At 45.2% G+C, this 21,871-nt stretch overlaps 1 protein-coding gene across 1 annotated transcript in view; it reads left to right on the top strand.

Annotated features, from left to right (window-relative positions):
* FAM171A1 (family with sequence similarity 171 member A1) overlaps positions 1–8,550 on the top strand; it is a 130,000-nt gene extending 121,450 nt beyond the window's left edge. The window contains exons 7-8 of the mRNA XM_088478667.1: positions 3,955–4,069; positions 5,837–8,550. Coding sequence (XP_088334793.1) covers positions 3,955–4,069; positions 5,837–7,409 — 1,688 coding nt within the window. The 3' untranslated portion in view covers positions 7,410–8,550. The remainder of the gene's footprint in view (positions 1–3,954; positions 4,070–5,836) is intronic.
* The last annotated feature ends 13,321 nt before the right edge of the window (positions 8,551–21,871 follow it).

The following is a 21,871-nucleotide window of genomic DNA, read 5'->3' on the forward strand; positions in this document are numbered from 1 at the left end:
GTGAGACCCATTCTGAACCTGAAGGATCTCAATCCTTATCTGCGTGCTTTCAGGTTCAAAATGGAGTCTCTCCAGTCCGTAATAGCAGACCTCGAGAAGGAAGAGTTTCTAGTATCCTTGGATATAAAGGATGCCTACCTCCACATTCCCATCTGGCCTCCTCGTCAAGCATTCCTTCGGTTTGCAGTACAAGACTCTCATTTTCAATTCCAGGCATTACCTTTCGGTCTTTCCTCAGCAACGAAAGTTTTCACGAAGGTCATGGCCGTGATGATGGCCCTGCTTCGTATTCAGGGTGTCACTATTGTCCCGTATTTAGATGATCTTATCAAAGCACCGTCAGTAAATCAACTGTTGCTAGATATACAGTTAACTCAGAGGGCCTGATTCAGAGCCGGACACTCTGACCAGAGCGCTCGCTACCTAAACTTGGAGCAGCCTCTTGGGCGCTCGCATAGCTGCGGGTTACCACCCACAGTTTATGCGAGGGTCCATGATGATGGTCGCGATGGTCAAGACCATCGGGCTTGCGACGAGACCCTGCGGTAGGGTCTCGGTGACCGCAAGCCCTGGAGTGATTTTGGCTCTATCAGAGCCAAAATCACTCCCACTGACGTCACTAGTGATGTCAGTGGGGCCAGACCCAGATGGTAGGCGTTCCCATGGGAACGCCTCCATCTGGCAGCCACGCCCCCTGCACGCCCACCAAAGGGGGCGTGCTGTTAATCAACATCGACAGCACGCCCCCTTTGGTGCGAGACCTGGAGCGACGGCTTCCCCGTCGCTCCCAGGGTCTCGCGCATGCGCACGACGGAGCTCCCTCCGTCGTGCGCATGCGCACTAGGCCACCATCAACCCGCTTGCGAGCGCTCAGCGCTCGCGAGTGGGTCTGAATCAGGCCCAGAGTCTGCTCTTGCAACACGGTTGGATTCTCAATTTCCAAAAGTCCTATCTACAACCAACACAGCGTCTGCCATGGATTCTCCTCACCACGGACGCAAGTCTGAGAGGGTGGGGGCAGTGACTCTGGGAAGACACTTTCAGGACCGGTGGACTCAGCGGGACACAGCACTGGCTATAAACATTCTCGAATTAAGGGCAGTGTTCTATGCTCTTCAGCTAGCACATCCTCTGTTGCAGAGTCAAGCAATCAGAGTGCAGTCGGACAATGCCACGGCTGTGGCGTATATAAACAGACAAGGCGGCACCAAAGTCGGGCCGCCATGAGGGAGGTAAGCCGCATTCTGCCTTTGGCGGAGGAATTTGCAGTAGCAATTTTCATCCCAGGGGTAGAGAATTGGGAGGCCGACTACCTCAGTCAACAGGACATTCATCTGGGAGAGTGGTAGCTCAATCAGAAGGTGTTTCAACAGCTGATCCAGCGTTGGGGTAAACCTCAGGCAGATCTCATGACGTCGAGGTTGAACCATCAATTGCCACTTTACTGCTCATGAACAAGGGATCAACAAGCAGTTGATGCACTGACAACGCCTTGGCAGTTTCAGTACATGTACCTGTTCCCACCAATTCCGCTTCTTTCTCGTCTGCTTCAAAAAATCAAGAGAAAGGGCCAAGGTGTTGCTGGTGGCTCCAGATTGGCCCAGACGAGCGTGGTACTCAAACCTACGATGTCTATTGATAGACGATCCGTGGCGTCTGCCGCTACAAGACTACCTCCTTCTACAGGGTCCGTTTATCTATCAGGACTTAAAGCGGCTTCGTTTGACGGAATGGCTGTTGAAAGGGACATCCTAAGAAAAAAGGGTATTCCGTCAAGTGTAATTCCTACTATGATTCAGGCTCGGAAAGAAGTTACGTCAAAGCATTATTATCGTATCTGGAAGACGTACATGGCTTGGTGTGAACGCCGCAGTTCGCCTCCGTCACAATTCAAGGTGTCCTGTCTTCTTCTGTTTCTGCAGGCCGGTTTTTCAGCAGGCCTTCGTCTAGGATCTTTGAAGGTTCAGGTGTCGGCGCTGTCAATTTTCTTTCAGAGAAAATTTGCATTATTGCCGGATGTCCAGACCTTTCTACAGGGAGTAGTCTGGATACAGCCACCATTTGTGCCTACAGCGGCCCCATGGGATTTTGATTAGTACTTTCCTTTCTTGAGTCTGCTATGTTTGAGCCTTTGCAGATGGTGGAGATTACGTTTTTAACTTGGAAGGTGGTTCTCCTTTTGGCACTTGCCTTGGCTAGACTGGTATCGGAGCTCTCCTGTGGACCGCCCCTACCTAATTTTTCACGAGGATAGGGCAGAGCTTCGCACACAGATGTTTTTCCTCCCTAAACTGGTGTCTGCTTTCCACATAAACCAACCAATTGTGGTTCCGGTGCTTAATGAAGATCCTCCGGCTTCCAAATCATTAGATGATGTTAGAGCTCTTCGGATCTATGTTGAGAGCACAGCATCTATCCGGATATCACATGTGCTTTTTGTTCATTTTGATCTGGCGCGACCAGGGTGGCCGGCATCAAAACAGACTATTTCTCGCTAGATTCGCCAGACAATAAGACAGGCTTATCTGGCCGCTTCAAGACAGCCGCCTGTTGCTATTACGGCGCATTCAACAGCTATTACGGCAGGTTTTCTTATGGGCGGACGCCCGGGGGGGTCTCCTTGACTCATCTTTGCCAAGCGGTTACTTGGTCAGGCAGGCATACTTTTATAAAGTTTTACCGTTTTGACACCTTTGCGGCCTCTGCTTCGCAGTATGGCCGTGCTGTTTTGCAGGGTTCTCAGCGCTTTCCCATCCGGGATGGGAGCTCTGGGACGTCCCCACTGTACTGAGACTCCAGTGTCCCCTAGTGGATGAAGGAGAAAACAGGATTTTGGTACTTACCGATAAATCCCTTTCTCCGATTCCACAGGGGACACTGGACGCCCACCCGGCGCTGTTCCACCTGCATAAGTTGTTGTTTTCCAGGTTCAGACGGTTGTTTTTATCCATGGTCTGCTTGGAATGTTGTGTTTTCTTTCATAACACCTTTTCCTTTCTTTGTTCATGTATGTTGTATGTTGTAACTTGTATTCTCCTTTCTCCTTATATTCCAGCTCTCCTCGGGCACAGTTTCTTTAGACTGGCTTGTGAGGCGGTATAGAGGGGGAGGAGCCAGCTACCATTCAAATTATTAAAGTGTCAGCTCTCGGTTAACCTACATCTATACCCACTGTACTGAGGCCCTGATTCAGAGCCGGCCGCTCTGACAGAGCGCTCGCTCTGAATCAGGGCCGTCCCTGCTCCTTTTTGGAGCGGCCTCCTGGCCGCTCGCATAGCTGTGGGCGACCATCCACAGCTATAGCGAGCAGCCAAATTGATGGTCGCGATGGTCAAGACCATCGCGACCATCGGGCTTGCGACGAGACCCTGCGCTAGGGTCTCGCTGCCGCAAGCCCAGGAGTGCTTTTGGCTCTATCAGAGCCAAAAGCTCTCCCACTGACATCACTAGCCAAAAGCTCTCCCACTGACCTCACTAGTGATGTCAGTGGGGCCGGCCCCAGACGGTAGGCGTTCCCATGGGAACGCCTCCGTCTGGGCAGCCACGCCCCCGCCATGCCCACCAAAGGGGGCGTGCTGTCAATCACCATCGACAGCACGCCCCCTTTGCTGCTAGACCCATAACGACGGCTTGGCCGTCGTTATTCGGGTCTCACGCACGACTGAGCCGGCTCCCTCGTGCGCATGCGCACTTGGGCAACATCGTCCCGCTTGCGAGTGGGTCTGAATCAGGCCCTGAGACTCCAGTGTCCCCTGTGGAATCGGAGAAAGGGATGTATCGGTAAGTACCAAAAGCCTGTTTTTTCAAACATAGCCTGTAAAGTGACAGGAGCTGATTGGTTGGCACTTTATCTCTCTCCACTTTATCTCTTTCCAAGGCTTAGTGAATAGACCCCTAAATTCCCAGGACACCTATACAGAAAGGTGGTCTCACTGCTTCCTTTTTGGCTTTCAGATCCAGTAGTGAGACAGGACATCACAAGCTACCACACCTACTTCCTCTTAGCGATATTAGGAGGGATTGTGTTTATCCTGCTGGTCCTGTTCTGCCTGCTGCTGTATTACTGCCGGTAAGCCTACATGTCCCACTCTATAACCTGTGTGCTGCTGACATACCTGTAGATTTGCCATGGGCACAGAGAAGCAGGGATGGTCAGTGTGTCTGTCAGCCTGCAAAGCATTCATACTACAGATTCTTTGCAGACAACGATATGAAGGGGTTTGCATTATGTCATTATGGACCTTGAGGATCATGTCCAGGGAAATTTCCTGCTAAATAGAAGATTTTTGTTACAGTGTTGAACTAACCAACCTCTTAGTATATACAGGTGTAGGCTCTTTTATTTAACATTTGCCCTCCAAAATATGGGATAAAAATCACAATGTCTAAAATGTAATAAACCACAACAAAAAATGACCCCAGTCTGCCTCTAGGTCTTCTCATTAGTATCTCATGTAGCAGTGCTCCTCACAGTGACCATAGAAGCGGGTGCTATGTGCTCATGTCAGTGTGTGACATTCTACCAACAAGCGGCAATCATTTATTTTATTTTTTTTGTTCATTATCTGTCCTTATCTTTATGGTGATTATGATGTAAAAACAAAATCCTGTTTTTAAAGATTGCCTGCCTGGGGGGGAGAAAAAAAAAAGAAAGAAGATATATATATATATATATATATCACTTTTTTTTTTATCAAAGCTTTCCAGCTCGCATGCTAGCCCACTGCTCCATGCTCATTGCTCACCTGTCTGTCTCCCATTCCCCTTTAGATTGTAAGCTTCGAAGAGCAGGGCCCTCTCCCTCATCTGCTCTTCCTTCCCTGCTTACACCATCATCAACCTTCCCACTGTCAACAAAAGCACCAAACTTTGTTTGGCTGCCCCACTGCTTATATGGGTGCCATGACTGTAGATGAAGAAATGTTTATCAACCTTGTCCATGTCCTGCAATGTTTTGTACTGCAAGACCCTTTTTTCTTGTTTTGTTCATACTGCTTCTGTTTATGGACTCTTTAAGACTCTGTGGACCCCTTGTGGCGCTATATATATATATATATATATAATATATATATATTGAGAAATTGAGAAGTGGTTAATGTGCAGTAATATAAACTTCAATTGGCTCAGCAATAAAAAGTAATCTCTGTGCATGAAAAATAATCTTTAAGCCTTATCTGAAATCACTGTCCGACTGGCCACAACTTCCTTCTATTTATTCAAGTAATTGATATCACATTTACATCTACACGTGGAACCCATCACCAGGCACACTCAAAAAGGCCCAAGGCCAATCATAGTGTTGTATTTAAGAGTTTAATGTTAAACACATAGGATTAAAAAATCATTCATAATATCGTACCAACTCAAACAGGAGATTGCAGTATATCACCACTGCGATGATGGATCAAATGGACCTCTAATCTGGATTCTCTTCAAAAAGTTGTCCCTGTAATAGCAGGAACCAACCAACGCGTTTTCTTGGAATATCACCACCTTCGTTTCAGGAAGTTGAGGCTCAACGAAGCGCGTTGACTGGTTCCAGTTCAAATCTCTTAGAGAGATTCTCTAAATATAACATACAGTATGTTTTGCTTCTGAATAGTATTGCTGTTTTAAATTAGTAAATTAACCCCTTAGTGTCTAATCATGTGTAATATTTGCTGTCTAGAATGCTTTGTTATTTAGTGCAGTACATCTTAGTGTTTCTTTATTTGTATAGCCTCTTTCTGTATGCCAGTGGATATATAAAAATTATGCATCTGTATCCTTTTTGTCAGTGAGTTGAATTGTTGTATTTTTATAGCATTAATAAGATCTCTGGTTTGGTTTTTGCCAGGAGGAAATGTTTAAAGCCACGTCAACATCACCGGAAGCTTCAGCTCACATCTGCTCTGGATTCTTCCAAGAAGGATCAGGCAACATCGATGTCCCACATCAATTTAATTAGCCCTATTCATATGGAGATGTTGTCCTCTAGTGGTGAGGCAGATCTACACACACCAATGCTGAAACCTTCATATAATACCTCACGGGAATTCAGCTCAAGAGAGGAACTGCTTTCTCACCATGACGAGAACAGCCGAATGTCTTTGGATAACCTGACTCACAGTGGGACTTTGAGACATGTGTACAATAAATCTTTGGATCAGTTCCTGTTAAAGTCAAGGAAATCAGCAGAAATCTCTGATGGTTACGTCTCTCCCATGAAAGACGAATACCGCCGGAGTTACAACTCAGTGATCTGTCAGCCTTTGTTTGAAGACAAAGACCAGTCATCTACAAACCATATTATGGCAGGAAGTAAGCCAAACATTCAGGAACAAAGTCACCCGGTGCCTTCTGCTCCTGAACCAGAGCAGGTCCCAGACCGACGACCCAATGAATGTATGATGTCTAAGTCTGTAGATCACCTTGAAAGGCCGACCTCTTTCCCCCATCCAGGTCAACTTATATGCTACAATTCTGTGGATCAAGTGAATGAAAGTGTCTACAGAAATGTTTTGCCTACACTGGTAATTCCAGCTCACTACATGAAGCTGCAAGGAGAACATCCTTTTGTCGGCCAACAGCTGATTGTGTCTGCCGAACAGCAGTTTGAGTTGGAACGGCTTCAAGCTGAGCTTTCAAAATCTCACACTCAGCATCCTCAGCAGATGCAGTCTTCACAGCTGACCTCCCAAGCCGTATCGCAGCAACATTTGCAAGACGGAGATGGCATTGAATGGAACGCACAAAACACTGTGATGTCCGAATCGGTTTCTATCCCAGCCTCACTGAATGATGCCACCATTGCTAAAATTAATGGGGAGGTGCAGCTCCTGACAGAGAAAGCCTTGATGGAGCTTGGCGGAGGAAGACCGATGCCCCATCCCAGGGCCTGGTTTGTGTCTTTAGATGGCCGGACAAATGCACATATTAGACATTCATACATTGATCTCCAAAGAGCAGGAAAAAATGGGAGCAACGATGCCAGCTTGGATTCTGGCGTTGACATGAACGAGCCAAAACCTGGTCGAAAAGGAAGAGGCGATAAATTTTCAATGCTGCAGCATCCAACCCTACAGGAGCACCACCAGCATGAACAGAAGATGCCGAACAGCACGGCTTACACACAACTTGTTTATTTAGAGGATATGGACCAAAGTGGTAGTGAATGTGGAACAGCCGCGTGTAGCCCAGAGGATAACAGACCTTTCATCGAAGCACCGGGAAGGAGGAGCGGTGGGCAGTTGCCCAGCCTTCAGGAAGAAACCATTAAACGAACTGACGATTCCTCACCAGTGCCATTAAACAGCCCCGAACGTGAGTACTCCATTCAAGACGATGGTTCTGATGACCAAGGAGAGAATAAAAAAAGTCCTTGGCAAAAACGAGAAGAACGACCGCTTCTGGCTTTCAATATGAAATAAGTTGCTATACCACTAAGTGGAGTAAAAATAAATTTGCCAAATATTTTTTTTTTTTTTTTTTGGGAATGCTTCATTTATAATGGGTGGGAGGGGGGAGGTCTCCCTGTGAAATATGAACTGATCAGTGATGAACTTTTAAGACGTTTTACTCAGAAAGGGTTTGAAGGATAAGTGAAAGGAATCTCTGACTGGATTTTAATTAATCTTTTACCGTTAGTGAGAAATGGATTGTTAAGTGTAGCACTATCCCAGCTTTTTTTATTTTTTTAACTGTTTGCTAAGGATTTAAGACTGTTTGTTGCTAGGTTTTGACCACTAACCTCCTGGTAAAAGGGAGCATGTGACAAGTCTGTAGTTCTAAAAACCATTTGCATCACAATGTTTACTGTACATCTGCATATTCTACAGGAGAAATGATATACAGCATCGCCATGTAGACATTATTGAAAAAGGCTATGCATTGCTGCTTTTACACCAACTGACATTTTTGCCTAGGAGATGCTTTTTAATTTTATTTTTTTTTTTATTACGAGGCTGTAAAAAAAAAATTATATATTCTTTTTAGTTTTCATTATTACTTACTTTTATCTTCTTTACTCTCCTTATTTTGTAATGTATTAATACACGACAGCTGTGAGTTGGAACTTTTTTGGTATTAAAAGCTTTTTTGTTTTTGAGGTTTCTAAACAAACAAAAACTTTTAAAAAAAAAGTGCATTGACCGTTTTGTGTTCATAGAAGTTGATCTCTATATTCTCCAAGTGCCTTTTTTAATAGCTTCCCAAATGTTTAACTCATCCATTTGACTGATTTTATCATTTTTATTTTTATTTATTTTATTTTTTTTGCATGAACCAGATGTCTATTGTTCACTCTCTCCGTTTCAGTCTACGTATGCTCTAAATTCCATGGTGTACTATAGAGATCGATGTAGCCGAAGAACTAGAAGTCATCTAGACCCTTTGTAGTGTCACAAGCATAATATTTATGTAAATATGGTTTCTGTTACTTTGATAGTTGATGCAATCTGCTCCCGGTAGACTTGGTGGGCAGAAAATGTGAGGACATTTATTAAGTGCTGGAATGACTTTTTCTGTGCATTCTCTTTAAAGAACTGCTTGGTTATACAAGAATTATTCAAATAAAACCTTTAAAAAATGTTTTGTTACTTGTTGATGTCCATTTTTTAGGTAGTCTCAATTGGATGTTAGAGCCTATTGTATTTGTGTGTATGTATGTGTTGGGATTCTGTCTATGGAGTAGATTTACCAAAGCAGCTAAAACTGAAAAAGTTGGTGGCGTTGCCCATAGTGACCAATCAGATTAGATCATGTTACAGGATGCCTGCTAGAGAGATGACTGCTAGAATCTGATTGGTTGCTAAAGTTAACACCATCACTTTTTTTTTTTTTTAATTTTAGAAGTTTTATAAAATCTACTCCCTATGTGTTTGCGCTTTAAAGTAGGTGGATTTGCCACCACTCTAGAGTAGGGATGAGAATCGATGGTTAACCATCAAAGGATTGATAGTTTTACCATTAATAGGAGACCACCGATGGCACACATCTGGTGGGAGGGTAGGGCATGGCCTTCCCGTGCACTGCCATGATCTGTTCACGCGTAGGAGTGAACCATTGAGGGTTTACCACCAGGGGTTAGAAAGCTTCGACCATCAACTCCATGGTAGAATTGTCAATAGACAACCCTACTCTAGAGCCAGTCAAAGGATTCATGGGTCTAGAGACTAAAATTTTTGCCAATTATAAACACTCTAAGAAACTTTGGTTTTAAAATGACCTGCACTAGTTCCTTTTAAAAAGCTTATTAGCCAACACTTCTATACAGACTGTAAAGTGTGATGGCGGAAGGGACTGCCATTCCACATTGGAGAGATAGCCATAGCTATTCAGACTTATTACACCAAATTGTATTTTCTTTCACTAGAACTACTCATGGGGTACTAGTCTGCTCCATGAATGGACGCAACATGTAGACAGGATATGATCCAGTCTTGTCTCAAAGAATTCACCTTCTCTGTCTTCCCCAGAGACTGATAAAAGCCACTTTGAGCTGCCTCTGCCTGCAGAGTTAGAGAGATCCATCAAATCGTCTCCTAATGGGAAAAGCCTTGATGGGTTTACAATCTCCTTTTAGAATGCCTTCAAGTGAAAATTGTCCCCTCGAATGCTTCAGGCGTTTAATGCTATTTCCAACCAAACACACTTTTTTCAAAACTGTCTCTCATGACACACATTGCCATCATCCATAGAGGGCGAAAGGCCCGTCCTAATATCCCGGTTACAACCAAACTTTGGTGTCAACCTATGTGCAAATTTCATGGCAAATAGTTTAAAGCCAAATTTAGGGAAATCAGACCTGGTGGGATGTGTTTAAGACCATGAGACACGGGACAACATGACCAAGGTCCTAGATTTGATCCATTTAGCCACTCACTCTGCTGTTCCGTCAATGCTCTTGTTGACCAATTCCGAAAAGGCACATGACCGGATAGACTATGATTTCAATGTGGGGCCTGCTGAGACATTTGGGTTTAAATTTAGGGGTGTGCACCGGCCACTTTTCGTGTTTTGTGTTTTGGTTTTGGATCTGGATCTTCGTGTTTTGGATCTGGATTGGTTTTGCCAAAACCACCCTTCCGTGTTTTGGGTTCTGGGTTTTGTGTTTTGGATCTGGATTTTTTCTTAAAAAATAAAAAAAAAACGCTAAAATCACATAAAATGGGCCTTTTTTTGTTCCTACGCTATTAATAACCCCAATAACATTAATTTTCACTCATTTCCACTCTATTCTGAACACCTCACAACTCACAATATTGTTTTTAGGCCAAAAGGTTGCACCGAGGTAGCTGGATGACTATGCTAAGCGACACAAGTGGGCGGCACAAACACGTGGCCCATCTAGGAGTGGCACTGCAGTGGCAGACAGGAAGCCAATCAGCGTTATGGTGCCCATTTGCATGTAGCATGAACCCGGGAGATCCGCGCTACATGCATCTGTGTGATTGGCACAGAGCAATGACAGGTCCGTGAGACCCGTCTGTGCTGCTGTGGTAAAAAAAAAAAAAAAAACCTGTGTAAAAAAAGAAAAAAATGGCGTGCACCCCCCCAAAAAAGAGCAACCAGCCCCGGGCATTAGTAACCCAGTTCTGGGTGTGCTTAAATACAGGGGACAAACGATGTAGGGGTCCCCTGTACTTAAGCACAACCAGCACCGGGCTAGTCAGAACCAGCGCTGGTTGCCAAAATACGGGGGACAAACGACGTAGGGGTCCCCCATATTCTGCGCAACCAGCTCTGGGCTCTGATCCGGTTCTGGAAATACAGGGGAAAAAAATTAGTAGGGTTCCCCTGTATGTTCCAGAAACAGCACTGGACTTTTTCTAGCGGGGGGCTGATGCCACAGCCAGGGGAGCCCTTTCACCAGGCCCCCCAGCCGCAGCATCAGCCCTGACCGCTAGTCAGCCCAGGCCGGGGATCCCTGGAGAGCTGGGGACCCCCCCAATAAAGGGGTCACCCTCTCCAGGGCACCCCAGGCCCAGGCTGATAGCCCGGGGCTATCCCCGCCACCCCTGGTGGCGGTGGGTGGCGGGTTGATTGTGTGGTGTGGTGTAAATAAAGAATATCAAACATTGTCTTTACAAGTAGAACTGCAAGTCCCAGCTAGCCTGCCCCGCATGCTGGTACTTGGAGAACCACAAGTACCAGCATGCAGGGCATTAAGGGCCCACTAGTACCTGTAGTTCACCTGTAAAAAAAATGTTTAAAAAAACACAGGACACACACACCGTGACAGTATAAGTTTATTAAACATACATACACACACACACACACACACACACATGTACACATACTCACCTATGTAACCTGTAGCATCGGTCCACTTGTCCGGTAAAGTATCCATAGGGGACCTGTGAAAAAAAACATACTCACCATCTCCTATGCGAGGTTCTGTCCTCTTCGTTCCAAAGTAGGCATCCCCGGACTTGGCAAAAAAAAAAACGAAAACGCGATCCACGAACTTAGTACCGTTCTATAGAACGGTACTTCCCGAATGAGAGCTTAGCGGCGGGGTATCACCATGGAAACCCCGCTGCTAAGCGTTCATTGGCTGAGAGAGGTCATCTCCCGTCTCTCAGCCAATGAACGGCTCCCTCCATTGTAGTCAATGGTGGGAGCCGCAGGGTAAACTTTAATAACCTTGCGGCTCCCACCATTTTTTCTTTTTTTACACAGGTTTTTTTTTTTTTTTTTACCACAACAGCACAGACGGGTCTCACGGACCCGTCAGTGCTCTGTGTCAATGACACAGGTGCAAGTAGCACGGATCTCCTGGTCCGTGCGTGCATCTGTGTCATTGAAATACACAGCAGCACAGACGGGTCTCACTGACCCATCTGTGCTCTGTGTCACTGTCAGTCACACAGATGCATGTAGCACGGATCTCACGAGTCCGTGCTACATGCAAATGAGCACCATAATGCTGATTGGCTGAGAGCCGTGACAGACGGCTCTGTCAGCCAATCAGCACTTTGCCCATTAAAGGCAAAGGCATTTTTTTAAAAATGGCCGCTCGAGGCAAAACCTCGAGATCCGACAGCAGATCTCGAGGTTTTGCCTCGGGAGAGGGATCCGGGGCAGACAGGGAGATCCGAGCTTGGGCTCGGATCGCCCCGGATCCCCGAAGTTCGGGTGGGTTCGGTTCTCAGGGAACCGAACCCGCTCATCCCTAGTTTAAATCAAACCAAGCTTCATAGGATACAAGCTTTGTGTTAGAACTATAAATATTGGAGGATAATACGCCACTGAAAAAATTGAAATGCCATTTCTAAAAATAAGTAATGCTACCCGCTGCTCTCCAAAATCTATAAAACCAATAAAGAAAAAGGAGATAATTCATATGTGAATGCTGATGAGTCTCTTGCCCCTGGATTATTATCACATTTATTACACCATTGTATGTAGTGCAGTCTCCCAGTAGAAATTCCATAGTCCGGATTCATATGTACTAACCGGATATTGGTAACCCTGAGTACGCATGTACAGCAGCCTATTTTATAGTCTTCATTCTGAGGTGACAGAAATTATTACCGGTCTATCATCATCTTTATACATACTGGGATTTGAACACCTAGGGTGGATACAACCTCTAATGGTCTAAGGGTCTTACTCAGCTACGGGCGGAATTGTTGCAATTCCGTCTGTGCGGATATGGTAATGCACAGGAGACATCGCGCCTCCAGCTGCATTACTTATCCGAGCTTTGTTCCTCAGATTATCCGATGCTGCGTTGGACATCGGCCGGCTAAGGTGACCCATGGGGTCACGTAGCCGGCCGCCACAGATGAGAGGAAGACGCCAGGAAATCTCAGTCAGCCGACGTAGATCCTGTCCTAATGATGTTTGATCCTGCTTTTAAATACCTCTAGTGAAGGTGCCTCCTGGTTCCTAAGTGTGGGAGCAGTATGGCAAAAAGATTGAGCTCCTCCAAAGGAATCTTGTTAGCTTTAGTTTAGTTATTGCTGGAGCTTGTGATGGAATCCCTCAAGTAGCAAAAGACCGGATTTTTTTGTTGTTGTTTTTACGGTCTTATTTAAGTGTCAGTACGCCAGTCTTCAGAATAGATCTCCTCTAACAAGCAACCAGTGTAAGACTCACCTGGGGTAATGGGAGCACCTGGGGTAATGGGATGGGGCAGTAGTTGGTCAGCCATGGTTACAGCAGCCTGTCATATCGCCTGAATGCCTTGGCGGAGGAAGTAATCCAAACACGTGGGTACAGAAAGGTGACTGGCTTAAGTCTACAGCTAGAAGCCATATAAAGTATTGTAACCTGTGGATTAGGGGAGGTCTCTGATCTGCAGTAAAAACTGTAATAGAAGCTGGTGTCACAGTGTAAATCACTTGTAATTATATTACTAAGCTGTAAAGAACCTCCTAAGCACTGGTACTATTACCGTTGTTTAACATTACTGAACTTAGAATTTGTTAATAGTGTCTACAATAATATTCTTTTGCATTCTCAAGTCTTCCATGCAGCATAGGGCATTATGCACTTAATGAGTACTCCCATAGAACACCATTATATCGTATCGAGTGCTTCTGCTTCTGAACCCAGAAGGCAAAGATGACATTGACACAGAGGGATATTTTTTTTACCATGCGTCGGGTTGTCCGAGCAGCAGATGATTAACTGCTTTTGACTGATGGATTTAAAGCGGCAACAAATAAATAGTGAACCAGGCTGGTTTAACGTTTATTTCTGTTGGCGTTTTAAATCCATCAGTCAAAGCAGCCGATCGTCAGCGACTTTTGACGAACTGACGAATGGTGAATATATCCCAGTGGGTGCTTTTTGGAAAGTGTGTGTTTGAGTCCTTTTACTTTACATTAATTTTTTTCCAGACTATCGGTGTTAGAGCGTTTGCCATGCTTTAAAATGTTGTTCTGAACACATAATGTCATCATCCATGTGTATGAGCCTAATGAAAATGTTTCTATATATTTTTGAAAGTAGTATGAAATTGAAAGGTGTAGGGGGTCTATGTAGTAGTAATCGTGGACCAGCCGCGATTATTATCATTCTATATCGCCGGGGATATTTTCATTTGTAATAATATCCCTGTTATGTACAATGGGGAATTCGCAGGGACAGTGGTTGCGGTAACCGCTGTCCCTGCGAGTTATATCCCCGGCAAACTGTAGAAGTCTTTCACAGACCTGAAAGACTTCTCCTGGGGAAGCTGACACTGCGCATATGCGCACAGTGTAATCTTCTGGAGCCGGCCGGGGGCTGCGAGAGAGAGAGATCGTAAGATTTCTCTCCTGCTCCTGGAACCTCCATAGACTTACAGCAGCTTACACCATCTGAGGAGGATGTAAACTACTGGGGCTAAACTCCAAAAAGCATTGCCTTTTTTGGAGTTTAGTACATAGGGGTCAGATCGTAGTACCCATTGATAATAATGAGGACTGCGATCTGACGTACTAAATAGCACTTTGCTGGAGATTTCTGTGAAATCTCTTGCATTGTGCCATTTGTACATAGGAACAATACGTTAAATTATGCAGAAACTGCAGTTTCTGCATAATTTTATGTAAAAAACAGCTTGATACGTAGGCCCCATAGAGAGGGATAGATAGGGTTAAGCTGGGTACACACTAGACCAGTGATTCCCAACCTCGGTCCTCAAGGGACACTGACAGTCCTGGTTTTAGTGATATCCATGGTTAAGCATAGATAGTCAAGTCAAAATAACTGAGGTACTAATTAAGTCAGCTGTGCTCAGGTATGGTTATCCTTAAAACCTGGACTGTTAGTGTGCCTTGAGGCCCGTGGTTGGGAACCCCTGCACTAGACCAAGGCTCGACAAATTTGTGTAAAATCTAGGAGCCAGCTTAAAGTTTTAGGAGCCAGACCATCGTCCGCGACCAAAATATATGAAAACTTGTATAGGCCAACACACGTCTCTTAAATGCCCCTTAATCTCCCTGCATGCCATCAGACCACCAAACATGCTTCTTCAATGGTCATCAGGTTCTATCACATGCCCATAGCTGTCCCCAGTTCATATTATGCCACACAATATACCCCAAATTCAGTGAAGCCCTTTCACAACACTGCACACAGCATATAACTGTTTCAAAGGTTGATCTATCTAGCACTGAGTAGCTACAGGGGTAGCAAACGTGCGGCCCTCTGGCTGTTGTGGAACTACACATACCAGCATATCCTGCAACAATTTGACTGCTTGGGCATGCTGGGAAGTGTAGCTCCAGATCAGCTGCAGTGCCTCATGTTGCCTACCCCTGGTCTAGCACATCGAAGACTATCTCCTTTATGCGATAACTATTGCAGAGTCCTGTACATATATGGAAATTATTATTATTACCAGTTATTTATATAGCGCAGACAAATTCCGCAGCGCTATATAGCTAGCCATTCACATCAGTCCCTGCCCCAGTGGAGCTTACAATCTATATTCCCTATCACATGCGCACACACATACACACTAGGGTTCATTTGTGTTGGGAGCCAATTAACCTACCAGTATATTTTTGGAGTGTGGGAGGAAACCAGAGTACCCGGAGAAAACCCACGCAAGCACAGGGAGAATATACAAACTCTGCACAGGTAGGGCCAAGGTGGGAATCGAACCCAGTGCTGTGAGGCAGTAATGCTAATCATTACACCGTCTGTGCTGCCCAATTACACTTTGGTTTAGTCGGATGGCAGGTCTCAATACAAAGGTGTTGGTGGCAAAAAGTCCCTGTAATCCCCTCCTCCAGAATAAGGCCAGGCCTCTCCATTCAGAGCACCACTGACAGATGACAGGACAGAGGGGCAGTTATTGGGGACTACTACAAATACAGCTGGGAGGGCAGTTATTGGCGAGTGGCACATATATGGGGTGATGGGGGGGGGGGGGGCAATTACTGATGGGTGGCACACCTACAGAACCCTGTACTGATACCAATACCCACCACACAGGGTACCCAATATAATAACGCCCTCCCCTAAGCTGCAGCACAACTCACCCAGCTGCAAGCTTGCAGTGATGCTAATGACAGGCTCCCCCATACAACAATAGGCACTTTCCCCTTATAGTCACTGCACCAGGCTGAGGAAACTTGTAGGGGAACTACAAGTACCAGCATGCACTGTAGAAGCCCCAGGCTGTAGATGTTGCAGGCTTCTATACCTCACGCTGTTCGAGCTAGGAGGGCTATCAGCCACTTACTTAAAAGTCTGAGCCCTCATCCCCATTGGACTGGGTCTGCATGGGCTCCCTGTCAAAGTTGATCCCGCAGGGTGTGAGACCAGGGAGCTGTGGCGGGCCCCAGCACCATCCTGCAGCCTCTGGTGGAGGACCACAGTCCTGCAGCAAGGCAGGCAGGGTGGGCTCCATCCATTCTGGCGGGCAGTCATAGAGTGGCGGCATGGCCCATGCTGTCGGTCTGTTCGTCTGTCCCCTACACGGTGAGGCTGAGGCGGCTCTGGTGACTTTCACAACAAACGCTGCCTTGCAGGAGGGAGGAGGCGGAGCCACACAGAATGTGGTGGGTACACACTCTTCCTGTGACAGGCATGCCTCGCTCATTCCTGTAACCATGGGGGTCATTCAGACCCGCTCGCAAGCAGGTCTATGTTCCCCCACTGCGCATGCGCACGACGGAGGGAGCTCCGTCGTGCGCATGCGCGCGACCCGGCGAGCGACGGGCTCTCCATCGCTCCGGGTCTCGCACCAAAGGGAGCGTGCTGTCGATGTTGATTGACAGCACGCCCCCTTTGGTGGGCGTGCCTGCCAGACGGAGGCGTTCCCATGGGAAGCCGGCCCCACTGACATCACTAGTGATAGAGCCAAAATCACTCCAGGGCTTGCGGCAGCGAGACCCTACCGCAGGGTCTCCGTCGCAAGCCCGATGGTCAAGACCATCGCGACCATCATCATGGACGCTCGCATATGCTGTGGGTGGTCACCCACAGCTATGTGAGCGGCCAGGAGGCCGCTCCATTTTCATGGAGGAGGGCCATGATTCAGAGCGAGCGCTCTGGTCAGAGCGTTCGGCTCTGAATCAAGCCCCATATCAGGAGGAGCGCTTTTTTTTTGTTATAATAATTAGCTCTACTTGTACTGTGCTCTTGTAAAACTTAGTCGCCAGGTCTAAAATCTTGGTCGCCCTGGCGACCAGGATTTGTCAAGCTCTGCACTAGATATGTGACCCGATCTGGCAGATCAGGACGACATATCGTCCCCGCTATGTTGCTGACCCCAAACGCCAGCAGCATGTCAATCATGCTGAGGATTTAGGACCTGATCTGTCCATGCGCAGTGCGGCCTCTGTGCAGATCATTAAACATAGATTTGCGTAAATATCGGATTTAGGTAAAAATCCCTGAATTGGCCCATGATCTGGGTGACGATACTCTGTGATCACAGAATACTGAACACTACTTGCAGTAAGCTGTAAAGGAAGAATGCTGTGTGCCTCCTAGTGCCTAACTCTAACCCTCCCCACAACCCCGCTTCTTACCTTCGGGATGCCGGCAGACGGTAAGGCGGTGTCTGGATTCCGGCGCCGGTATTCTAAGCACTGGCATCCCCTGCGCCAGGTTATTGAACATATCCCGATAAGATGCTGCTTAAAATATTGCATGTGTCTTATATTTCTGGCTATAGTGTGATTCAGACAAAAAAATATCTATAGATTCCACTCTTATGTAGCCCGAGCTCAGAGAGTATACAGCGCTGGTATATGATTATTGGCAGGTCCTTTCAACATATGGTAACCTGTTTTAAATCATAATATGCAAAGTAAGACATCAATATGTTTCTTCTTCACACAGTCACTCCTTGGGAAATTTACAGTGCTCTTATAGATGAGGCAAAGATTTGTAGATGGGTTGGCGCTCAAAAAGGTGTTAACAAATGGGTAGAAAATGTTACATTTGATAAATAGAAAAAAAATGCATGTGATTATTCATTCGTAGGGGTGCAGCATCCATGAGCTGTAGAATACCATGTTTTTTGATGTTCGTTCACATACAGTACCACCTCCCGCCACAGATAAGCGTATTATGCAAAATAATGCATGTGGGGACACAAATCCCAATAAGTAACGAGTGTATGGCAGGTAATGGGTCATTTAGGGCATGGTGATCACAAGACTGTATTATTTGACGTGAATTGTAATATATTTAATGTGCGTTTCAAGGAAACTTTACAAAAAAAATAATGAATTGTAGAAGAACAACGTCAGAGGAACATTAAAGCTCGTAGTCTGGGAAAGTGTATTCTTAACTAAATGCATTAAAGTCTATATTTAAATAAATAATAGATAATATAGGAATGCTAAATTTCCAGGAAAACAATTAATGCGGTTAAGAGTATTTGGGGATAATAAAGTAAACACGTCTTTAATTTGTTGAAACTAGGAATTGAAAATGAATTATAGCAATACAATATATATGGCAAAATGTGTAATAATAAAAAAAAAAAGGAATCCGGGTTAGCAAAACCGGAGCGCACATCTAGCCATAAAATATATCTCAACCTCCTAAATAGCAAGAAAAATAAAACCTAATATGGGGCCAATAAATTATAAACTATGAAAAGAACAGAATAAGACCTTTAAGAGATCTTATTACATGTAGTATGTTCTTTTTTCCAAAGTAGGGAAAATGACCAGGAAATATAGAGGAGTAGGTGCATTTATGCCTATACAAGATTAACTCCAATAAAAACAGCTGGCTCAGATGGCCCATAGTGTGGTAAGGGAATGACGGCTCAGTCATTGATAGACTACTAATTCCTATATTTATGTACTCTGGCGCCATCTATTGGTAAGTGCAAGATTATACACAAACTAGAATCAGCCCCGCATTTGTGTCGTCATAAATCGTAATCTCCAAAAATTACCATGTGAACCATTCATAATCTCTACAAATATAGTTTTTTTTTAGCATAATAAAAATATACCTTCAGATCTAAAAAATAGCAAGGGTGAAACGCGTAGAAGTTTAGATTGGCATCTTCTATAATAATTCAGTTGACCGCACAAATCTTTGTCCTTGTTGGCTTGAGTCATGCCGTTTTAGTGATGTTAGCCCCGGTGCTCGTTAGGAGTATGGCTGTGCGGCGTCTGGGTGAAGTGGGCGGAGCCATTTCATGTCCCCCTCTCATCAGCTGATGTCTTTCGCCGTTAGTTATCACTTTCTCAAAGATTTTTTTTTTTTTTATAATTACACATAATCCAGAGCTGCTTCTAGCTTTTGTTTACTTGTCTTCTACTTAAGGAGCCTGACCACCTCCTTTAGTAGCTGCAGGATGATTTAATAATAATCTTGAATCAAGTAGACTAGTAATTTTGTTTTTCATCACTTGTTCCATTAAAAGGGAATTTTGTAATTCATTGTTTATTGATAAGTGCCAGAGTATTGGTGGAATGCAAATGTGTTAGGCTTTGTGTAATCGCCTGCCAAATGCGGGATTGGGTGCGATTTCGGCTCCTATTTTTTAAAGCACCAATTGTTTCAAAGGAAAATAACAGATTGGTGTTTCCTTCTAAATGATTGACACTTTAAATATAGGGGCATACTCACCATAATCATGCCCTAGCCTGCATCTCGCAAGTTATTAATCGCCATTAAAATGGGAACAAAATCATAACCAGGATGTTCTAGATCTGTGTGCCTGACTTTTTTGTTTTGGCTAAATTCTTTAAGGAATTCTGAAATATATTGAAAATAATGTAATAAACTAGTGTCTTGAGTTTTCATTAAAGACCGGTCATGCTTATTTAAGGATGATTTGTATTTTTTTTTAGATGGTAAGTGCAATTGATGTGATTTTTGGGGGGATTTTGCAAAAGCTGTTGAGGCTGTTGTACAAGAAAAATGTTTTGTAGATAACATGAGAGCATTAGTTCTACTTTAAAAAATGCAGGTGCACACATTTGTCACTAAGACAAGGTAGGTTCCCTCTTTCAGATGGGAACCTGAACTAACAAGTAATGCAAGTCCCACATTAAAATTATAGAGTTAGTGTAGATTCTGAAAAAGGTCACCTTGCCATGGTAGGTGAACATCCATAATTTGATAAAAATGTACACTAAGATCCTCAGTTATTCTGAAGGTCAGTTTATAAAATAAAATAATATTTTTGCAGAGTTCAACAGCTGTTGTATTAGTGTCACAAGTGTGCACCTGTATCTTGAATTGTGCAATGATGACGGGTCATCAAGTACGAATGGAGGAAAGTTTGTTGCGCCAGATGCATAGAAAAGGTTACTGCAAGGGTGGTGAAGCGGTGGAATGCCTTACCGTGTGGGGGGTGAGGGATGCGGTCAATATCCCGGCACATGGGATGCCGACTTTTAGAATACCGGCACCGGAAACCTGACACCTGTCAGAATCCTGGCACCGGCATCCCGAAGGTAAGTAGCGGGGGTTACGGGGAGAGTTAGGGCTCGGGCACTAGGGAGAGGTTTAGGCACCAGGAAGCATAAGGAGAGGGAGAGGGTTAGGATACCTACCGACAGGTGTCTATATCCTAACCCTGTCGGGATGCCGGCGTTTGGATTTTGACCGCCGGCATCCCGTACCCAACCCTGAGGTGGTGATGCCTGTTTACTAACATAACTTGAAGATGGAGCAGATACATTTCTAACATTTAAGGGGGAATTCAGTTAAGAGCTGTAATTTACCGCAGACTAATTGATCTCCTGGAGCTATTTAATTAGCCCCGAAGTGGGGCCGCTGGCAGCACTTAAAAGCCGAGATCCCAGAAAAAGTATCGCCGATTGCGACTTTTCACCACGTTATGTCACATTGTAGTGTCCCTTAGTCACATTACACCACACTGTAGTGTCCTTTCCTCACACTACACGGCACAGTAGTGTCCCTTTATCACGTTACGTCACACAGTAGTGTCCCTTATTCACGTTATGTCACACAGTAGTGTCCCTTATTCACGTTACATCACACAGTAGTGTCCCTTTATCACGTTACGTCACACAGTAGTCCCTTATTCACGTTACATCAGTGTCCCTTTTTCACGTTGTCATACAGTAGTGTCCCTTAGTCACATTACACCATACTTTAGTGTCCCTTTTTCACATTACCTCACACTGCAGTGACCCATAGTCACAGCAGTGTCCCTTTATCATGTTACGTCATACAGTAGTGTCCCTTTATCACGTTACGTCACACAGTAGTGTCCCTTATGCACGTTACACCACACAGTAGAGCCCATTCACGTTATTCATGTTACGTCACACAGTAGTGTAAATTTTTCATGTTACGTCATACAGTAGTTATCCCTTTTTCGGGTTACATCACACAGTAGTGTCCCTTTATCACGTTACATCAGTGTCCCTTTTTCACGTTATGTCACACAGTAGTGTCCCTTAGTCACATTACACCACACAGTAGAGCCCATTCACGTTATGTCACACAGTAGTAGTGCCCCTTATACATTATGCAATGCAGTAGTGCCCTTTATACATTATGACACACAATAATGCCCCTTATAACACATGCCACTCACAGTAATACCCTGGCATCTGCAGATGGCGTCTGTCAGCAGATCATGATGTGTCCAAAGATGGCTTCTACTCAGCTTCTCACCCGCCCTTGCCGCGCTTTTCATCCATCGGCCGGCCACGTCATGACCACTGCAGCCGCACGTGACACTCCAGTGACACCACCATGTCCTCAGCATGGTGCCACCGGGCAACCCTGCAGGCAGCTCACAGGTGTTGTCAAAATGCCGTCCAGCCATTCCTCTCAGATTACTCCCGGGCCCGGCCACCGCCGCGCATCTCATACCCAGCCGCGTCACTAAGTAATGACGTGGCCCAGGGCCAGATTAAGACTTGTGGGGGCGCTGGGGCAACTACATTGTGGGGGCCCCATCAATAAAATTGAGAAGGGGGAAGGGAGAGGG

This window comes from Taudactylus pleione, unplaced genomic scaffold (assembly GCF_031769625.1).
Source record: "Taudactylus pleione unplaced genomic scaffold, aTauple2 ptg000216l, whole genome shotgun sequence".
Taxonomy (NCBI): Eukaryota; Metazoa; Chordata; class Amphibia; order Anura; family Myobatrachidae; genus Taudactylus; species Taudactylus pleione.